Genomic DNA, 22,289 nt, shown 5'->3' with positions numbered 1-22,289 from the left:
GGGTGATAATGTGTATGTGGTTTGAAGCTTGTAATTTAGTCATTTTTTTTAAATTGGAGAGGCACAAGCAATTTATCTTCTCTCTTTTCATATTGACTACATGATCTCAAAGACGGAGCTTGAGCAACTACACGAAGAGCAAAATGGGCAGATCGTTTTGCTGTCCCAGTGTTTACTATGGCTTATTTCAGGAAGACTGTGCCATACTCTCTTTTACCACGCCTGACTAGTCTTTGCCTGTTTTCTGCTAAAGGAACTTCAGCCCAATTCGTTTATTCTAAATTTGTTCATTTGATTCTCGTGATGACTGGCAAACACAATAGAGCTTCTTTGCTCCACAATATCCGCCCAAGCTGCCAGCTTTGTTCACACAAATAGAGTGCAAAGCACGTTTCCACCCCCAAAGCATGCACAGTACGTGTCCTTTGCAGTACATCCTGGAGTGGAGACTGCAGAGACATGCTGGCTCAAAGTGTTCTCATAGCCTGATCTCTGTAATCTCGGTGGGAGCCAGACCAGCAAGTGGATTCAGTATATTTTGGCTCTGATACGAGAGTCTCCTCTTCAGAACATGCCACGTTGTTAAAGCAGCAGACTTTTGAGTAATTACTACACAGGGACTTCTCAGCTGCTTGAAATCGTCTGTGATGAGGGGAAAACTTGGAGGGACTAAATAGGCTGGTACTTGCTTTGCCAGCTATATTTAATCTAGCGGGATGGCACTAAGCAATGTGTTTTTGGAGAGCGAGTTGGAGGACTGCGTGCAGCACTTCAGCCTCGCACTCTTCACTAACTGCTGCACATGCATCCCTGACGTGAAACGTGCAGTCTCCGAGGGGACAGGGCCAGAAGCCCAGGGCAACATGTCTGGGTGCCAACTGGCTGTGACCCAGGGTTTAGAAAGGCAGCGCTCTGTCCTTCTGCTGACCAGGGGAAAGGGGCTGGGTTTGGGAGGGTCAGGCGAGCGGGGAGAAGGGGGAGCAATGCAGCAGGAAAAAAAAAAAAAAACCAAAAGCAAACCTATTGAAGCTAAGGCAGCCTAGACAAGTTTTTGAAATGTTCTGCAAGAGCTTTATGAAGTTGGTAAACGCTTGCCCTCTTGGTTTTTTAATATTATTCTCTTCTGTAAGGCCTGTTCTGCACATGAGTCACAGAGCTAGTGTCTTTCAAATGGGAGAAATAAATTAGTATCGCAGGAACCTCTCCCTTGCTCTGTCCTCATTCAGTTTAGTTCTGCTGGCTTATATATTGCATTTGGCAGCAGACACAGTGCTGACTTCCCAGCTAATGAAGACGTTTCACATTCAGGGAGGGCTGCATGAAATGAAAACCACATTTACTTCACGACTGTTGTTACAGGTTGCCCGTCCTTAGATTACACAGATTTAGCCTTCTGAGGAAAAGGTCACAGAGCCTATTTAGGTGCCTTTTCAGCCTGTGGCCTTAGAAAGGTTATATGGTTGTAGCCATAAAATTTCTTCTTTTGCTTGTCCCTCAAAGAAGTCCTCCACACCCTTTTTTAATGAGACTGTCTCATTCCATGTTCTAGCATCCTTGGTTTGAAAAAGAAACAAGCAAAACTGTAATATCCCCTTTGCTGGCATTAATTTGACATTGTATGCTTTGTTTGCATTGCTTTGTTTTTAAAAGGCAAGAAGTAAAATATTTTATATTTTATAAATATATAAAAGATTGTTGCTTTTCTGACCTCCTTATTATATTAATAAAAGCTAAGAAGACTTCAGTAGTGGTGGGAGATCATGTGCAGGCAGCCTCCAAAACCCAAAGCCTTACTTGCAGAACTAGTAAACCACAAAGCTTAAGATCTTGAAATGTAAATAGGAAGTTGGAGAGTTTACTTTAGAGCCAGCAGTGGTGACTCTGTATAATCTTTATTTCTGCTTGCCTCCCAGCCTTTCCTAAAGCTTGGCAGAGATGAAAGGGAGGCTTTCTCAGTAAATGACTTATTAAAAGTTTCTATTATGAGCAAGATTCCTTTGTTCCTGGCCTGATGTAATTCAAAGCTCAGGTATGCCTTGGTGACTGGGAGAATGGGACGTTCCTATTTAGTATATGCCTCTCAGAGATGTCCAAGTTTCGCACCTCATCACTTTGCTGGTAATCAACCTGTTGAGGGGAATGTAGCTGAAAGCAATACAATCTCTATTGTACATAAACTGGATAATGTTTAGTAACATGTCCAGAAGACACTGCAGTCAACGTTCCTCTTTTGTGAACAGATCATCTGAGTTCAAAGACTCAAGGAGTAGATGTGGACAGAGCGAATGCTTTGGAAGAATACTCTGCTTGGAGACTGTATGAAGGCTGATATTCTAGAGATGTCTTACTGACATCGGTGAAAACGCTTGCTTTGAAACTTCCAACAGACGCGGTGGTTTCCATACTGCGGTTAACTGCAAACTACCCTGTGTGACACAGAGCCATGTATTAGGGTGTCGGATTTATAATACTAAGCGTTTCTGCAGTGTCTTCTCTTTGGTGGTCTTGAGGTTCTTTGCAAGAGTGAATAAATGGAGTAAGAGAGTAGGAACGGTTATTTCAGTTTTGTTAGGTGGGAGACTGAGACACTTCATAGTTTAGTATGTTTTTAATTGTTAGGTCTTTACTTTTACAAGCTGCACCTACCCAGTGCTCTGGGAGTGTGTGACATCTGAGTTGGAAATTTTGCCTTGTGTGTTGCAGAGTTCTTCCGTGTTCTGAAATGACAGCATTTACATAGTACAGACAACAGTACATTACACTATATGATAAACAATGTGTAAACCAGAGATCTATCTGTTTTCTTCCTTCCTTGGATTTCCTATTCTTTTTGATGTAAGCACAGTGAATGTAAAGGCTTATGTTGGGCTTCTTCCAGGTCTGACAGCTAATAGGGCTCCTCTCCTGTTCCTCAGTCCTTTTCCCACATTTTGCCTTAGAAACAGTGAGCAAGAGAGACCGAGCTTCTTATGTACTTATGTTGACACTAGTAAGATTTATCTGGTCTGGCTGCTGGAAATACTGAGCTGCCTAATTTGGGCCTCTCTACTTAAAGTACTGTGGGAGTGAAGATTACCTGTTAGTAGATCTAGCTCTAGAAGCTAGCACTTTGCCCCTTTATTTCCTGACTATAACAGCTATATATTTGAATAGGGTTTGGGGGATTTTGTTTCTTCTGTTGTAGGAAGGAGGTTGTATTCTGAATTCTGTAGGTAGAAAAGTTATAAAATTGTCTTCCTTCGTTGATGTTCAAATAGCATAGCATCACTCCATTGTAGGGGACAGGATAAAGCAACTTAATCTTGATTCATTCTTTGTATATCATTATTCTCATTTTTGTTCACAAAAGTCCAGCAGCAGCAGCGGCCCTTCATTGTAACAGAGTATTTTTGTCTTTCCTTTTCTATATCCTTCAAAGTGATGGTATCAGATGTGACTGGTACAACACTCTCATCAACGCTGCAAACTAACCAATTCTGATTGCTCCTCTCTAGACCTAGAAGAATGTATTAGCCTGAAGCCCACAGTCTTGAGCAAACCCGAGTGTGTTCCTGGAGTGTTCTGTTCTGAGATGAGCTGAATAGGGGATTTCTCTCAGATCACCAGCATATTTATGTATAACAAATGGTCTTTCCAGTTCCCTTGTTTATCTTGGTTTTGTGAGTAGGCATGAATTTATTAACCAGCCTGCTTATTCATGTGTGTCTAGATCTCATGGTGAACAAAAAAGACTCCTTTTCTTACAAGATTGTAGCTGAACTGTAAAAGAGTAACTAAAATACAAATGAAATGAGATGTGATAAGGAATGTCCTTGATCATCAGTTAGGATGTCTCTGGGCCCCAAAACAATTAAATAGAATTTTCAAGGGAATACAATAATTGTATGAAAAACAACATAACAGTTTTCTGTTAGTTTTAAAATTTTGGAAGTAGTCATATTTGCAATGAGTAGTGTGGAATTTGGGGTCAAAATCCCAGATTTTGTTTAGTGTTGCTGGTTTGCTGTACGATTGTGTTGGATTGTTGCCTTTCCTTAGTTTACCGACTTGCAATATGATCATGAAACTGAAGCTGTGCAGACAGAGGTCTTGCTAATGAAAGATGTGGTATGTGAGTGCTGAGTATTAAGAACTCAATGGTCCGAGGTGATACAGCTGTAATGGTATTTCCAAGTATCTTTTCTTAACAGCAACAAATCCTCCAGTCAGGCAAACTTCATCAATATTTGGGCAGTAGGCTTCTTATTAAGGCATTTTTCTCCTTTTGCAATTTTATTCAGCCTCTCATGAAGCAGTCATTCTTCATCTAAGTTTCCCATTGCTGCTCCAGTTGCGAGTTGGGGAAGATCTTAGATGGGGCAAGGTTTATTAGGAAGAAAGTAAATCTCTTCCTATGTAATCATTCTGGAAGCAAAATGAGGAGAAGCGTTAGCTGCTGCTTTTCTCCCAGTGTCAGCCGGGAATCAGTTTATGCTGAGTTCATTGTTTATAACTGTGGGTGAAGGCCTGAGGTCCTCTCTCAGTGTTTACTCTGTCTTTGGGAGTTTGTCTCAGTACGTAAGAGCTGAATAAACACCAAGTAAGGTTCTCAGGATTCACTCATTTAGTTATTCAAATGTTTAAAAATATGTTTAAAATAGTGTGTGATAGCATATCCCATATAATGTAAATCTGCTTCCAGTAACTTGGGGGTATTGCAAAAGAAGATTTATTTTACCTGTATGATACTATTGTTGGTAGTGGCCTTCACTGATATAGAAGGTATACTTACCTAATGGTGAAAAAGGAAAATAAATCTCTAAAATGAACTGTATTATGCAATAAATAAATAAGAAGGGCCTTAAGGTACATGGGAAGGGCATCCAGAGTAGATAAATACACTAGACCTCACTTGATAAAGATTTTGGTTTTTGTTGATATTTGCCATTGATTGCAGTAAGAACTGCAGATTTTGAAGAGTAATTCTCCCCCATAAATAATGTTAGGAATAATACCTACATGCAAAAAACCCCCTTGAGTTTACTGTTCAAATGCCACATCTGAGATTTCTTTCCCACCCTTGCCTTGAATTTCTGTCACATCAGCTACTAAGCTCCAAGTGCTTCAGGATTGTCAACATCTGATACAATGAGTTGACTGGGTTGGGGTTATCAAGACATGGACTACTTGGCATGCGTGTTAGAGATAATGATGAAAATACTTTTTGAGAGAAGACAAGGATCTTACAATACAATCTCCAGGAAAGGGTGTGAGACAGGATAGCTTGTATCTTCCTACAACTGACAGTTCTGCCATCTTTGGAAAAGGTCAGTACTAGAAACCTCTATGGAGACCGTCTGCTCCTGTGCAGGCCCAGCATGTCTTCTAGCCATGGTGACAATGACTGGGTCTGCCTTGGACTACACAGAGTTTGGCTGGGAGACTTGGTGGGGTTTTCTTAAGTGTCATTTGGAGGTGGAGTTATTTTCATATTTGGTGAGATACAGCATCCACTGGTATTTGTGACATGGCTGTTGTGGTGCACAGTTCCTAACCTTTCAGGTTGGGATGAGCTCTCAGTTGTCTTGTAAAAGACTTATACTGATCTAAAAGTCAGCATTATAGTAAATTTCCTTTCTAATGCACAAATGGAGCTTTTTACTGAGAGATTGCTAACATTCATGAAAAATGTGTTTTGTTTGCAATCTCAGACAGTCACTTTTGAAGACTTGGTCTCTTGTGTTGGTTGGAAGTACGAACAGAAATGTGCTTGAACCTCAACTCACTGGAGGCTGGGAGGACATTCTGGGGAAGAATTATTGCATGTTTACCCTGTTCCTGTGCTTTTCCCTAAGCCATCTGTTACTGGCCGCTGTTAACAACAGGTTAGTGGGCTATGTGGATCTTTGGTTTGACTTTTTGATTTTATTTTTTTTAAACGTTGAGAAGAGTTAGTTCATATTGTGATGAGCTCTCAGGAACTTAATTTACCATAGCAGCAAACTGTAGTGTTATAAAGTGCATATTTAAAATGGCCTGTAGTTAGTTGTCTGTGCTGGAAGATTTATAATCTTCACATAAACTGGCATTTTGTGACAGTGAATATCTATCATTGGAAAAGAAGTAAAAATAAATGGGTGGTATAAATTGTTCTAGCTCATTTGAGGCCCTGTATCCCCAGTGAGCTATTGTTATGAGAGGCACAGAAGTAACTGCTGTGAGTCATAGAGCAGCATTGCTTTAGAAGGGTACATAATAGCATTTCAGCAGAGGACACAAGTAGAAGCTATCATGTAACCAGACAACCTTCCAGTCCATTTATCAAAACACTTGTAGTTCCCATTTCAAGGAAGGCGACACAGTAAATATGAGCAAAAAAAAAAAAAAGGTTAATCTGTGTATCTGTATCCAGACATTTCACTACATAAAACAATAAAATAAATCAATGCAGAACCACTAGTGCTTAAGTGCTTAGCAAAAAACTTCTGAATCCATCATGAATGCGGGCTTTTTTTTTTTCTGTTTTGGATCTTGAGAACAATTTAACAGATTAAAGGTCTTTTTTTGCCAATTTATGTAAGAAACCTTGACCTTTGGGAATACAAAGAAAAGGATGATATGCTACTGTGCGCCTGTTGTATGCTTTCCCAAGCTGAAACATAAAATATGTTTAGTGTTAATGGATACTGATAAAAGGCAGAAGTAAATGTATGTGAACATTCAAGCTTGGAACAGTCAAAATTCATCTAATTTAAAGGTTTTGTTTCAAAGCTGAGCATTTGGTCAGGGTCCCTGATAAGACATTTGAAGTTCTTGCATTTCTGATTGAAGCAGATGGAAATCTTGAATGAGTCTGGAATGATTACCCATGAATTCATTCTTATTTAACTTCTTCCAGAGCTGAAACTCTCAAGTTGTCCCAGGCTTAGTTCCAACTTTGCTTCCTGGAATAAATGCAGGATGTTAACCTTACACCCAAGGAATAAAAACTTACAGGGGTGCAAATTTTCTGTTGAGGACACTACTATTGTTTTTGTGTGCCTTGGGAGAGCAAACCCAGGGTCAGTTCTAGAGGTGGATTCTGTGCTCAGACTTCTCTCTGCTCCCATTGTGATCTCCTGGAGACCTATGCCATATATGACTCTGAAGGACCTAACTGTTAATCGGAAAGTACTCTTTAGACCCTCCTGGCCTCTCCTTGTACTGATACAGAAGCTGTTTGATCCACTTGCTCCAGCCCCTCTCTGGGAATGGTTCTCAGTTCTTGGGTCTGGTGTCTCAACTATCTTGACAGTTCGTAGAATCATAGAATGGTTTGATTCCTAATAAAAAAGCAGAAGTTTACAGTAGGAGAGGTAGGTACTGTATTTTCCCCTCAGGAAAGTAGTAGAATTTCATAATGTGAAAAATATTATTCTTTTTAAAACAAATCTCAGTTGTCCAGCTTTGCTGGTTAATATTTGAAGGCTGATATCATTGCAAGCTTCTTTCATAAGATAAGTATTAAAAAAAAAAATTAAATCCTTTTGTATGGTCAAGTTAGAGTATGGGCAGAAGAAGAAATTAACTGAATAATCTATAGCGTATATTTGCACGGTGTCAGCAACTCTGCAGTAGCACTCCTGGCCCTGGTTTCCTGTGGAATGCGTGAGGTCCCTGGGATCTGTCACACGATACACCACAGAAAGATGATGAGTAGAGGTGGTTTTGTCAGGCAACTGACCTCCTAGTTTTGCCCGTAATTATTTATTCATGCGGCTGTACCCTAACACATACTAATACCATACATACCATTGGCTGAAAACTGATGCAGCATATTGAAAAATATAAAATGCCCACAGTCAGCTGAGATGAAGAGGCTGGACCTGGCTACTATCTAAAAATGGGCTGCTGTGTAGAGGGTTCTGTTGCACTGTTGAGGCTACAGTGAGTTAATTAAGCCCCATAGCATCTATTGTCAGAAGGCTTTCTCAGAAATGCAGCTTTAAACTGGCTTCTAGTGGCAGACCTCCAGAAGAACTGCTTATACAAGTGCAGCCTGTGACCTCTTGCATTCCCTGCTCTTGGCCAGAGCCTGGTCTATTGCATTTTAAAAGGTAAAATAAAATAGAGCTGAGTAAAACAGTTGTGGGGTTTGATTTTATTTTTTTTGTTGTTGTCAGTTTTAAGCAACATTTTAATTGATGTGTTTAACTGTTTTAAGAACCAAGATTCTCTGGTTGAGGGGGTAAACCCTGCCTTATAGTTTCTGCCAGTGGATTAGTTTTAAAGCAGTAAACGTTTGAGTATGTGGTCACCCCCCTTGAGTGAGGAGGATGTCTAGTAAAGTCATGTCCAGTTCTCAGTTGTTGAAGTGTGCCTAAGGAGCCAGCGTGATGTTCTTGGAGACAAAGTACTGACTGCAGGAGCAGTCTTCACAAACTCTCTTCTTGTTCCCTACTTTTAGGAAATGAAGAACATGAACATGTAGAAGCAGGTTTATTCCCTCGTTCTTCTGTGTCTAAGTATCTACTGTCCCTTGTTTGAAGAGGTATCTTTCACCTGTATGGAAACTTTCTAGCATTCTTAGTTACAGACACTAAAAATCTAGAGCCAGCGTACTTCCTAGGGTAGGTGCCCGAGTCCACATTTGGATACCTAAACAGCTGGCTTCATGTTCTGAGTTGCCGAGCCAGAAATCAATGGGAAATGGGTGTCTGTCTGTGGCATTTTTGACAATCAGAGTACTTATTTAAGTGTCTAAATACAAGTGTTAGCGCAGATCTTCAGACTAAATCAGCATGTCTCCATGGAAGTTGATGGTTAATATGCTTGTTTGTACAAGTGGAGGCTTTGGCTCCTAAGGCTGCAAGCACTGGTCCAGATGAATTTCTCTTTATACCCATAAATATAAATTAAGTACAAATTGAATAACTAATATCATTGTGATTCAACATATTCTTTCATTAAAAATGATAAGATTTAAAAAATTTTCAAATACCTTTCCTTATTTAGCCTTGAATAAAAATCTCACAGTGGAAATGTTTAATAATCTCAGAGAATTTTTCCTCTACTTAATTCTTGTTGGATATAAAGCCAGGTTGTGCAGTATATAGTCCCATTGCATAACTCACCTGAAATATTTTCAGAGATGAGGCAATCAGGTTGCCCTGGGAGTGTGTTTTTTTTACTGGGCATTAATAACATGCCTTGTTTGGTCTGTAGTTTGTAGACCAGTTAATGTTTTAAAGAAAATTTAGAAAATTGGAAAGAGTTCTGCATGCATCTCATTCACATTCTGCTGCCCTTCTCATAAGGGTTACTGTCTGGAATAATAACTAACAGCGGTTCCTAAGAATTCATCTGTCTTTCCTACTTTTAGGTTGTACTGAAAGTTTTGTCTGGAAAATAACTAAAGCAGGGATTGAACTGGCATATTAGTTCCACTTGTAATCAGAAATTTCAGATCCCAGTCTGCATTTTGATGCGTACTCTCTGTTTCTAATCCTGGTAATTTTTACTTAAGGGTGTTACTGCGGTTGTGATTGGACTGATTTTTGTCATACAGGTTTGTGATATTACCAAGAGCAGAATAAGCAGCAAAATCAAAAAGGTGTTTGTTTTCATATTGTCGTACATGCCTTTAGTGGGTCTGCTGCCCTTGGAACCTTGCTGAGCTGCTGGACTGGAATGTGCTGGACCTGTGTTCTTAACGTCATTGTGGTGTGTAAATAAGGAATATTATTGTCTTCTCCCTCGGCTTCTCAATTACATTTTCTGGGTGTAAACTCTCCTCTGAGACCCCTCAGGCCAATTGCCTCAGGCTCTGCGAACTAAATAGGCACATACGCCTCTACCAGAGCTCCAGTCCTGCAAGCAGTCGCCCCTGACACTTACCTCCCATGAGATTAAAGGCAGTGAGACGACACGGGTGACATAAAAACATGTCTCGACTACAGGCAACACAAAAGAAATCAACTTGGGCAAAAAATAATACTGTTTCAACTCTCCTACTATAGGCCGCTCTCTGGCCATAAGTTTATGCTCTGGGCAGTGCCCAGAACTCTGATTCTGTTGCATGGTTTTTCCACTTTGGATGATACCTGCCTTTCTGTCTGTCTCTTTCAGCTTTACCTGGTGCCACAGTCAGGAATCTTACACCACAAAAATACTGCGTGGTGTCTTGTTGTTGTTGTTGCACAACCTCAATAGAAGTAGTTGGACAATTTTGTTTTGCTTTGATTCATTCTGTTACCATTCTTCTAACTCAATGGGAGTCTCTGAGGTTTAGTAACTTTCCAGGTCTCTGGGTTTGGTAAACCTGTGACACAGCCTTGGCAAAAAATGATGGAGTCCACGTTCAGCAAAGTGTTGATGAAAGTGATTTCATCACGAGCCAAAATTCTTCAACTGCATGTGAACATGTTACCAAAATCATCTGTGGATGGATGTGTTCAGGCAGGATCCTGAAGTCCACTTTCTGTACCTATGTTGTCACTCAAGTAACCTCTATGCTTCCAGTGGGATAAAGTTAGCTCTGTGCAAAAATTTTTGTGGCCTAGTCTTCGTACTATTGCAGAGCAAGTCTGTCACTGTGGATGGCCCAAGGCATGCCAACTTGTCACATGGAAGAGAGCTATGTGACTTGCCACCACAAGCTATGCAGCTACATAGCAAACCGATGATGGCCAGGGGACATAAGCTTAAAATATAATTGAATAAATTACCAGAGGTATATGACCTATAGGAATTGGAATATTAATAAATTTTCATTTCCTTTGTGTTCTGAAGTACATTTCTTGGGTTCCAAGACCTTATTTTCTTAAATATATTTTACATCAGGCTAAAGCTTGAATGCTGTTATGTGTTTAATATGTAATTACTGCTAATAATAAACATATTTTAAGAAGTTGACTGTAGTCACTGTAGTCTTAACCTAGAGAATTGCCTCCAGACTTATGGGGAGGCTTAGTTTGAAACCCATGTAGTGCTTGAGAAATAATGTGAGGACGGCAGTTTTAGGGTAGGCATCAGTTCACTGCAAATACAATTGTATGCCTCAGCTCCACCCAGTTAATACATCTGCCACCAGAAAGTGCTGTTATTAAATCACACGTTCAGTAGCTATTACTATGACCTAAGTTTGAACCAGAAACCTAGAAATGAAACATTCTTGGGTTTCCCTTTGAATTCTCTCCTTTTTTTATGAATCTCTTTCATTCTTTGTCAGAGAGTTGTGGTCAAATAGCTGTATAAGACCCATCTGTCAGCAGAAGCAAAATGATACAGTTTTCTTAATACAGGATTTTATGCATCAGTGTAAAACCCCTGAATTGAATGAATGTCAGTATTCTCAATCCACAGTCAGTCAGAAAGTTTGAAAGTTAAAAGTCAGCAGAGAAGTTAATGAAAGTATTTGACGTGTCGATGATCAAAGTCAAGAACTGTAAAGAGCATTTATTAGTTGGTGACTGATACAGTGCTTTTCCTTGTTTCTTTCCCTACTCTCCATTAATATCTTAGATCTTTTTTTGCCTAACAAAAGCAGCTGTTACTCTGGATTTCTGGCTGTAGAAGCTGATGAGGTGATTTTTAAACAAATTTTGTGACCTAGCTTCTCATTAGCAAACGGTTACTTTAAAAAAGTTGTGACAGTAGAATGAAAGCTTAATTTTGCTTTCATGTAAGTGAGTGTAAGTCAAGAATAGTTCTACTGAAATTTGATTTTCTCTCTGTATTGCATACTGCAAGTAAATAAAGAACCTGATAGTGATACTAGAATGCTGCCAGATATCAGAGGTACAATATTAGGAAGCAGAAATGAAATGGAAGAAGATGGATATATAGCAGTATACCTTGTTAATATAAAGATTTAGCCAAATTCGCCAATAGCGTTATTGTAAGGAGTTTGTGTAAGCCTCCACCAGCAGCAGATGTTGTCAACTAAGGAAGAAAATTCTGCTGAAACTCATGCTTCCATAAAACTGCTCTCACCAGTGTGGCCTGTTTTATTTTATCTTGTCTCTGATTGCCGTAACATTTACATAAAACTGAGGAGGAAACGCAAGCATGTGCCTGATCATTATGGCTAGTCTAGCAAAACAAAGCTAAGTAAAATAAATCTCACATTGCGACTTGCTCAGTTTACGGGATGGCTGTATGCCTAGGTCATTCTCATCTGTGAAGGTCTGCGTTGTTCCATTCCTTGTACCAAATGACAGTCCTGAAAGCTGAACTAACTCCTGTGATTGACTTACATGAGTTGTAAGCTAGCCTGTTAGTGGTAAATAGCGCTTTTTTCCATGTAGACTTTTACAATAGAGGTAGATTTTTTGTCTTTTTTGTTTTAGAGGGAGAAGCAAGTGGAAAGGCTGAACTCAATTAAATACATTACAGATCGCATATTAGTGCCATTTAAGCAGGTCCTTTCTTTCTTTAGCTTAGTTCGATGTAGCATTATATATTTTAAAGACATTTTTCATTTCTTTGGGCTGCCAGATGTGCTGCTGATACCTTCTGATCTTAGATAGTTTGACATTGATTTCCCTAACACACGCCAGGGTTGAAATCTGGTCTGTAACTCATCCAAATGATCTATTCATAACAAAAAGTGCCTTCTGGCAGTTGTACCACAGCTGAATATTGTTAAACTGAATTCATCATTTCATTTGTTTCTGATTGCTCTATAATGTTTACATATCTTACATATTAGTATGATCTTTTATAAAGTACACACTGAGGTTAAATCCTCCCAGACGGAACTTTTTTTCTCCTTTTTCTCCCTTTCAGAAGGTGTTGAACTCTTTTTGCCTTCAAATGAGCAGAAATCTTGGAAATGCTTAATGTTCATCTCATCTGAAATGATGGGCCGAGCAAGTAGGAATGTGTGTGTTGGGGAGACTTGGGAAGGTGACATTTTCCTGCACAAAAGGGTTCTTCCACAGATAGAATAACTGTGAGGTGGAGTTGCTTGTCCAAGTATAATAGTTCTGTAAGTAAGCATCATCACGAATGAGGGCAATAGTCTCCATATGAATATGTTCAACTAAAATATTTATAGGTAGGTGCTGCTTATGTCTCAAAGTGTGAATAGGTTCAGATTCTTCTCATCTCCCATCTTCAAATTCCTGCTGCAATAATTGTTGTGCAGAGATTATTCTAGTGTCTGTGTTTCAGTTTCACTACATGTAAAAAATAATAGATGTTAATATGCCTCACAATAGGAGTGTGCCACAGGATGAATTTTAAGTTAAATAGAAGACAGAAAATCAGAGGCTCCCTTTGAATACTTATTTTAACTTTCAAAGAAGGATGACATCTCTTATTTGCTTTAAAAATAAAAAACAATTGCCCATAAATCTAAAACAGATGTTGTTTCTCTACTAAAAAGATTAAGGATTTTCTTAAGCTCATTAAAGGAAAAAAAAAAAGCCACCACATTGATGCTCCTATATCATCATAAGAATGTCTGAAAGCAACAGAAAGCTATGAAAAGGACTTGGTATTAGTGTAACAAAAATAGCTCTGAGTCTGGCAAATTGTGCTTATCTTCTGGGTTCTGCGGCAAACTGTGCACTATTTCTCCAACCTTACGCTTATGTCTAGTCATGTATTTTAGTGGGATTGGGTGTATGTATACTCAAACAGAATTTGGACTTTTTATTAAGAAAATACAAATGCCAGCTGCTGCATGGCTTGAAAAACTTAAGCATCATCCAAGTTATTTCAAGGAGGGGAAATGGAAACCATTTGCTACTTCTTATGCATATATCTACAGAGGAATGTTCAAACTATTGCTTCTCAAAGGTTGTGAGTCTCTTTTGGGGAGTACGTTATTTACCAATTTTCTTACTTTCCATGTGCATCAAAACCCTGAGTCTACAAAATGTGAATTAAACTCTTTAAGTGGAAGGCAGAGATGGGAAATCTGATGATGCCGTATGCAGTACCAATAAAGCCCAGCATGATGGCCAATGTTCTTTATTCCAGTTAAAAGCTCCCATAGCAAAAAAAAAAAAAAAAAATGGTAACCTAGTACCCTACTGGCTATATTCACCAGTGTGGCGATATGCAACTCCTTCGTTTGCTCTGTTTATGTGTTGAAAGTTTGCTGGAATGCGTACAAACGGTACTTCAGTAGTAAGATGATAGGAAAGTCTTGGTGTAATTTGAGAAGACCCAGCACGGAAATACCCTGTCCTGGCAAATTCCTGTGGGTGTCCAAAATACTAGGGCAAAAGTACTGGCTCCAGGGAGAGTTTGGTCTTTTAATCAATCTAAGCCTTTCAGTGTTATCAGACATAAGGGAAAATTTGGTAAGTTGTGGACTAATGACAGAAGAAAAATTTTTTAATTTTTTTTTTTTTTCCAAGTACATCGTTCTTCTCAATATTTAGAACTTCCTGTGATTTCACAAAGCATCTTGGTGCCTTTAATATCCTTAGACTATTTGGTTTCTTCACACTATATAGCAGTTGGGTTTTAAGCTTGACACATCTGTAGCTAGAGTCTTCCTTCAGAAATCACAATAGAGTACAGAATACCACAAAGTTTGCTGCATCAAAAATATTTTGAGATGAGACTTCAAAAATCCAGGCCCCTTCTGCCCTAAATGTTCCTCCCCACCTGTAGAGACATGTGTTGTTGTCTCCACAGCTATAGGATGGGAATGAAACAAGGACTCTTGGATTCTTGGCAGGCTTCCATTGCTAGTTCGGAGCAGATACTAACTGGGAATTTTGACCTTAAGCTGTGTTCTTAGTAAGGTCAGCGATGTGGAATTGGTCTAAAAATCAGGTTATTTTAGGATTTGCTTTCTGTTGCACTTCATTTTGTTACTGAAATTGTAAAAGAAGGCTTGCCCCATAGAAGTGTTGAAAACTCAAAGCTGTATTAATTTGTAGTTTTAAGAGAAAACAAAACAAAACCAAATGTCTTTGCAATGTTTTTGACGTAGCTTCGTCCACTTGGAGTCATAAATGCCTTTTTAAATTCAGTGCAGCTACTCTTGCTCTTTAATGGGTTTAGCCAGCCAAAATCTTACGCAGACACACAGACATATGTGCATGCATACATCGTTAGCAAAAGTAAGTCAGTGCGTTAGAGCTGATAGGGGAGAACTGAGCAAGATTCTTGTACTTGTTAGATGCGTTCCTAAGAGAAGTCAGGATTGCTTGAAACTGTAGTGATGTATTTTGAAAAACAAGTTTTTGTTGGTTTTTTTCCCTACTTCATGACAAGAATCAGCTGTAATGTAAGTTTATGGCTTGAGCAGACTATTGTTTGTGCAGCAACCTCCCTGCTGGTGTATTTACTAAACATGTGGGATGCACAAATGCCAGCAAACTGCATCTTGGAGCATATTCCCTAGTTGCTAGCAAAAACTGTCTTTAAAGTTTGGCCTATTTAAATATACGGAGAATGTGCATCAAGTTTAACAGGAACAGGCCTGAATTTTTAATTACTCCTCCTCAAAACTATTTTGACAGGAAATCTGGGCCTTGTTGAAATCAATAGCTAACCTCAAGCATCCTTTAATGGGTCTAGAAATTTGCTAATGAAGAGCAAGGTCTAAATACAAAAAAACATTGTCCCATTGACCAAGACCTTTCTTTTTTGCTCTTCCAGCATTGTAAACATACAGACTGATTTTGTTAGAGAATTCTCTTGTTTCCTCCTCTTGGAGCATCTCCCACCTTCTAGAGAACAGCAGTTGCAGATTTAACCTTCCCATTAACATGGACTAGTGGGAGGTGAATCCATGCATCGTGTGATAGCGTAGGACTGCATGGCTGCGTATACCTCAAATGTATAAATCTGTTGGTCCTGGAAGAGAAAACATGAATCATGCCTCAAAAAGAAGACAGGTAGCCTGCCATGGGAGTGGATGACCTGTCTTCTCCAGCCCCCACTGCAAGAATTATTAATGTGTTCAACCAGAGCAGAGTACATAACTAGTCTTTGTAGCAAGTACCAAGTTCTCCAGACGCATTCCCCGGCACGTGCTGCACCTTACCGGCCAGACTAGATAGCATACCTCCTTACACTTTCTTTCTGGACCAGAAAGGAAGTCTAGAAAGTCTATCTAGTCTATTGAAAGTGGAACAGCCTTAGAAGAGGAAGGAAAATGTCCTCCACCCTCAAAAACTGGTAATTTGCATTTTCTGAAGCAGATAAAGGAAATGAACCAATGTCTCCCACATCCTGAGTGGTCTAACCACTAAAATATTGCATAGGAGCAGGATATCACCGTATATGTGAGTGTAGCGGTAGAATACAATCCTGTTCAGTTTGGATGGTAGTGCTTAGATATCTGCCTTGATGAAAGGGTTCACAGGTGCGAAGGAAGGAGTGGTTTGTGTAAAGCTAAGCCTAAGTAAGGGGCAGAATCTAATGTTTACCCAGGCAAATGTTTCCTATGGGCTAACACAAGCCCATGTTTGCAGCTTCTACCCAAGGCACCTAACTCTCCTGACAGCGCTGTGAGGTCACTGCAGCTTGTGATTCCACTGCAAACCTTTGGAGTTGATGACAGATCACAGGAGACCTTGCTGTCAGCAGGCTTCCCTCCCCCTCGATTCTTAACTCTGAAGACGTATAGGATAAGTGCTCTGTAAACACTGGTTGCCGATTAGATTGGCTATATTTTCTGATGACAGTCAAGCAGAGTGTTGTATCCAACTGTTCATTCTAAGTAAGGTGTTTTTCTAAAGAAACAGGATGGTTTCTCTCTCCCTGTAAAATACAGTCCTGTTCCTGAAATTTCTTACTTTCTGCATGGCCAGACCCAGCTGTTCCGTAAGTGGGAGTGAGTGGGGGTGTTGTACAATCAGTAGCTGCAGCTGTGTCGTCCCATCTAAAAATGATGCAAATGGGGGACATATTTCTCCACATTCTCCTTAGAATAACTCTACCTATACGTCTCCACTCATGTTGGGAACTCCAGTGGAGGAGCAGGAATCATTTCAGTACTGGACTCTGATAGCTGCCAAACTTTAGTTGTGAATTACCTGCTTTGACAGGTAGTTTGATTCACAAGAGCCTTCTCTTGCTTTTTCAGGTCAGTGAAACACCCATTTTTGTGCCTGGTGTTTGGGGACCTTATTTCTCTGCAATGGTACCTGGATTGTGGTTGAACGAAGGAGGTCAAAGTGCTACAGGGAAACTGGTAAGTGTTTGGAGACGCAGACTGACTCGGGATAGCTTCACTCTCAATTCACCAGAGCTCTGCCTGAAACACCTTGGGGAGATCGTAGGAGAAACCATGCTGCTGAAAGCGATGAACAATTAGTTGATCGTTATGTCTCTTATAAACTGTTCATTTGCATACTGATGGGAGATTATATATGGGGCAAGCACTAAGGGTGCGTCTTCCTCTTATGATGATGGTGATTATTATTATTATTTTACAGACAAATGGGCATTCATTCTTAGCAGGAGGCTAAGATAGACTTTGAGATAAAGAACATGATACATATTGTCTTGTATAGAACAATTGTGCTCATTGATGGGCATAAATGAAAGATGTGTTGTATGGACAGAATAGTAATATATTAACATGTTATCCTGTCTAGATAGATACTGCATATATCGTCACCTCAATTCTTTCCTTGAGTGCAAAGACTCTGACTATATTAGGTTAACTTAATTTATCAATAAAAATTAAAACCAGACTGGATTCTCTAAAAAGGAATTTTCCTATTTAGAGGGAGGCAATCAGAACTAAAACACTGATGTCAAATTTAAAGAAAGGCTACATGTATAAAACAGTATTTAGGCTTGAGTCCAAAAGTGTCAGCAAGACCTTAGTGGCTGCTTAACCCCGGAAGCTTCTAAAGCTCCCTGCGTATGTCCCTACTCAGTCTGTAGAAATACTGACTGCCCTTAGGGGTGAGGTGCCAAGCTCCTCTTGAGAAACTACAGGAGGTGGGCCCGATCCTGTGGGTATTCTCGTTAAGCTCATCAAACACACAGGCAGGTTTGGTCTTTCACAAATTGCAGGCATAATTACTCTCTTACTCAGACCTAGCACCACCCACCTTTTTAAAAGCCTAGTGATCGGAGTACATGTCCAGGAAGTAGTAGACTGGGGCATCATTGCATTTATACATTCCATATGGAACAGTCACTGAATGAGAAACAGAAATAATCCTGGATCAGGAAGCCCCGACACACCCTGAGCGCTGAGCTATGAACTGGTGTTCCCTCCTGTGCTCTCTCCTTGGCCACGTGAATCTGACATTCCTCTCTGTATGGTGTCACAGCCTCAGTGGGAGAGTCATCATCCCTCTTCCTCTCCTGCAAGCCTCTGCTTCCCATCCCATTTCCAACCCATCCTTAGTCTTCTGGCTAAAGCACTCTCGCAGCAGGTGGGATGTGTGTGCTTTAAATTTTTCAGGTCAAGATACATGCATTAGAAACAAAGTGCTAGATGCTAGAACCAAAGTGTCCCATTTTATAGGTAACTGCTACAACCAGAACTAAAATGAAATTACTGCCTATAACACCACCACTTTAAAGGGGAAATAGCAAATCTTGTGTGTTTCTTTGGGAGAACACCTTTGAGAGGAAAAGTCTGTATGTGCTTAATCCAAAGCAAGTAAAGACACTTAACTAAGCTCTGGAGAGGACACAGTAAGTCAATGTTTTTTCTTGGCTGGCTCAGGGTGATTCCACAGTTAAAACGTACCATGAGAGTTAGGGCATTTCAGAAAGACGATTTTAAAAATCCTTTCCATTCTGGTACCAGAGAACAAGACATTCCTGAGTCATTAAAGAAATTGCTGGAAAAAATGCATGGTCTTGTTAGGACACATAGCAAAAGTCAGCTCTGAGTACTGTTAGGTATATTGGGGAATCTGTCTTATTAAAACATTCTTAGAATATCTCATGTGGTTTTCTTGAAGTTGTATGTACTGAAAACACATAGGGGGAGCCATAGGAGGAAAGAGTGCATGTGCACTGTGTGGAGAATAGGTTGCATTCATTAGCTGTGTAATTTTAAAGCTGTAGCCTTTTTAAGATCCTGCTTTCTCATACTTCAAGCTTTCTGAAAACAAAAAAATGGTCATGTGTTGGGATTCTTTTTATTGCTTGATCTATGCCCAAAGGTGAATTCTTTTCATGAAATTTGAACAGTCTGTTGAACCTCTTAAAAGTAAAACTGATACACTTCCCTTTAAAAATCTCTAATTACTTCTTTTTATTGATACAGCTGTGAAAAAAGTCTGTCAGATTTTGAAAACTGGTTCAGATAGAGTCCGAATGAAGAATTAAGAGCTCCGCTTGTTTTGAAAAAGCTTGTTTGTTTGTGTATTAGATTGGCTTTTACACTGGATTCTCAAAATTTATAGGAAGAAAGATATTGCACAACAGAGACAAAAGACGGCATGACATCACTACAAACTGTAAAATAACGAACAGCAGAAAGGGGTTTCTAGCTGCAACCTTCATGTGGCCATGTCTTGAATTAAGGGCATTTAAATATCTAACTTCGTAACTTGCGTAACATTTTTGTGTATTTTGTTTTCATAGCACACACGTATATGTGATATGCATTTATAGATTTATTTCTGAATTTATGAGCTGCTCCTGTGTTCTAAAGAGATTATGCAAGGTTGCAAAATTCAGGCCTGAGCTTTGTTTCTAATGCATGCACATGTTTGAGTTTTGTCTTTGATGCAAATCTCAGAAAGAACAGGCATGCATTTTTTTTATTGCTATGTTCAAATGTGTGTGCTTCATTATATGTTTTCCTACACTGGTTAAGGACTAGACTCATGCTGTTAAAAATTAAATACCTAATGTGGTTTGCTGCCAATAGGTATTGCCAAATATACTCAGTGCTCTTGAGTAGCTCTAGTTTTGCCTCCTGAGCTTTTCCTGTCACCTCTGATGGGATATTAAGAAGAGGCCACAAAACCTGCTGAAATACTGTCTTAAAAGCCCATGTTATTCTACCTGATACTCTGTTTTGTGAGTAATGGTAGCCACTCTGAGGTGAAAGGACAAGCTGATTTATAAATTTAGTATAAGACAGAGCCTATATTGATCTTTTTTTATAGCAATAATTGCTTGTCAGGGTATACATTTTGTTTCCTGCAATGAGCATATAGAGCATCTATCAGGATGACAACACACCTTGTGTTTTATTATAACAGTGTGATATAGAAAGATGTAGAGATTTGGGCCAAGAAGGTGTTCCTGGTAGAATTCCAATGAGGGTATACGTGCAAAAGAATGGGAGAGACTAGAGGACATGCTCTCAGGTAGTGTTGGACAGAAAAAAGTGATCCTTTCAGCCTGCTCTTCTGACTGAGGACCTGCATGCTTAGCATTTTGCCTATTTTTGGTACAGCATTGGTTGTTTTTTCTTACTGTTTTTTAAGCCAAATCCTGAATCCAGTAATGTCAGTGGGAGATTTGCCATTGACTTCCGTAGGACTTAACACCTCATGAGTAATTTAGAAGCTCTCTTGTCTTTTTAAAGTTATGACACTGCATTACCCTTTTCTGGGACTGAGTTTTTAAGATGTAATCATCCCAAAAATGTTGCTTTCCTCTTTTTCAGATAGATCATGTGGTCCGCAGCCATGTCGCCTTCCCGGAATTACAGTCAAAAGCTGCAGCCAGGTCACTGTTCTTATTCCTTTATCACATACCTGCCTTACAAATTGATGATATGCTGTATTCCCAGCAGTGCAGAATTGCACTGCTGCATCCTTCTTCTGAAACAGGGGAATTAACAAGTCTGATAGTGGGTTGGAAGTATTTACAAAGGCTTGCCAGGTGATTGCTCAAAGATGAAAGCTTTAAACTCCCCTCAGATACCTTCAGTGTATCTAAGTGGTGACACTAATGTTCTGCTTTTCAACTTCTTTTATATCCAGCCCAGGGTATTTCTTGATACCATAGCATCAGTCCTGTTCAGCAGACCTTTATGCCTTGGGCTAATGATGTGTCTTAATTTGTAGGCGACACTTTTAAGCTCCAAGGATGAGATGTAGCTTAATTAAGAATACATAATTATTTTTTGAACAGTCATCTAAAGGACCGTATAGCCACTCTATGAAAAACTCCTGCATGGCAGCGCAAACAGAACAGAGAAACCCAGGATGAATTTCCAGACAAAGCTTAAGACGTAGGAGTGAATTGGAGGTAACTCCAGGATTCCTTGAGCAGGAAGCTGTGTGCGATGTGGAATTTTAGTTTGATCTGCTTCAGAAGTGGATGAAGACAGTCCAGACACTTCTGTCAGATCTGGACTTTCTCAAGCTATTTTGGCTTGGATTCCTTTAAAGATGGTTCACATCACTCCCAGAGAGATCTTAGCTGAACAGTTAGGCGCATTGGATGAAAATTTGATTCGCTTTTAATTTCTTTTTCCTCCTTAGCTTAAAGAAAAAAACCACCAAACTTGGCATTTTGTCTTCAGTTTATCACTCTGACCTAAAAGGCAAGGGTCAGTCCTCATAGATGTATTAAGCACATGCAGTTACACAGTTATTTTCAGTCCTCCCTGGGGGGATACAGCTACCTGGTTTGTCTGGATGAGCCTTCCATGCTTTGTAGTGCCCAATGCCTTATTTGTTTGTTAAGAACTTGACCAGGATTCCCAGAAATGTATTGGACATCATTCAATATGAAATAGATTCACGCTTCCTAGAATTCTCTTTGTTGTTCTTTAAGAAAGGAAATCAGGAAATAAATGCATCTGTGTATGTTTGGAATAAGGATTGATCTAGGTTTTTTTCTAAAATTTTGGCTTCCAGGCCATTTTTCTGGTGCCCCCATATAAAGTACAAGCATAAGACAAACAATTAGTCTGTAATGCCAGGATAAACCATTTTTTTTGTGTTGGAAAAATGAATATAGAGTAACCTGCTTGTCTATGCTAGATCTGATGCTGAACTGACTGACCACAATTAATTTCATAGTGCAAAAAGCTTGGATTGTGATGTGAATAGGACACCAAATACAGACTATTGGGAATAGAACTGCATGTTATCCGAGCGTATGGTGTCATAACTTTGGATTTGAGTCTCCTGTGGTCAGTAAAATTGTGGAAGACAGCATTGATAAAAATGATTATAATATTTTATTAAAAGGGTGATAATATTTTATAAAGTTAATTTGCTCAATGGTATTTTTATAATGCTTTCCAGATATTACTCTCCTAATGAAATGTTTGGAATAGCTATAAATGTAATAAACAAATCTCCTATTAATTCCCCCATCCCCTTTCTCCCTGTCCTTTTCAAATATTCGTTAGAGAATTTAATTTGAACAAACAAAAAGAAACCAAACAAAATGAGAATTCTTTTTTGAAAGAA

General features: G+C 39.4%; 1 protein-coding gene across 17 annotated transcripts in view; it reads left to right on the top strand.

Annotated features, from left to right (window-relative positions):
- The window catches only part of FGGY (FGGY carbohydrate kinase domain containing), a 320,610-nt gene that overhangs the window by 256,387 nt on the left and 41,934 nt on the right, over positions 1–22,289 (top strand). For all 17 annotated transcript variants that reach the window (XM_075759257.1, XM_075759256.1, XM_075759259.1 and 14 more), the window contains 2 exons: positions 17,018–17,125; positions 20,528–20,589. In XM_075759257.1, coding sequence (XP_075615372.1) covers positions 17,018–17,125; positions 20,528–20,589 — 170 coding nt within the window. The remainder of the gene's footprint in view (positions 1–17,017; positions 17,126–20,527; positions 20,590–22,289) is intronic.

The sequence above is a fragment of the Balearica regulorum genome, chromosome 8 (assembly GCF_011004875.1).
Source record: "Balearica regulorum gibbericeps isolate bBalReg1 chromosome 8, bBalReg1.pri, whole genome shotgun sequence".
In the NCBI taxonomy this organism is placed as follows: domain Eukaryota; kingdom Metazoa; phylum Chordata; class Aves; order Gruiformes; family Gruidae; genus Balearica; species Balearica regulorum.
Note: the sequence above shows the minus strand (reverse complement) of the source record. Positions and strands in the feature narration are given on the sequence as shown.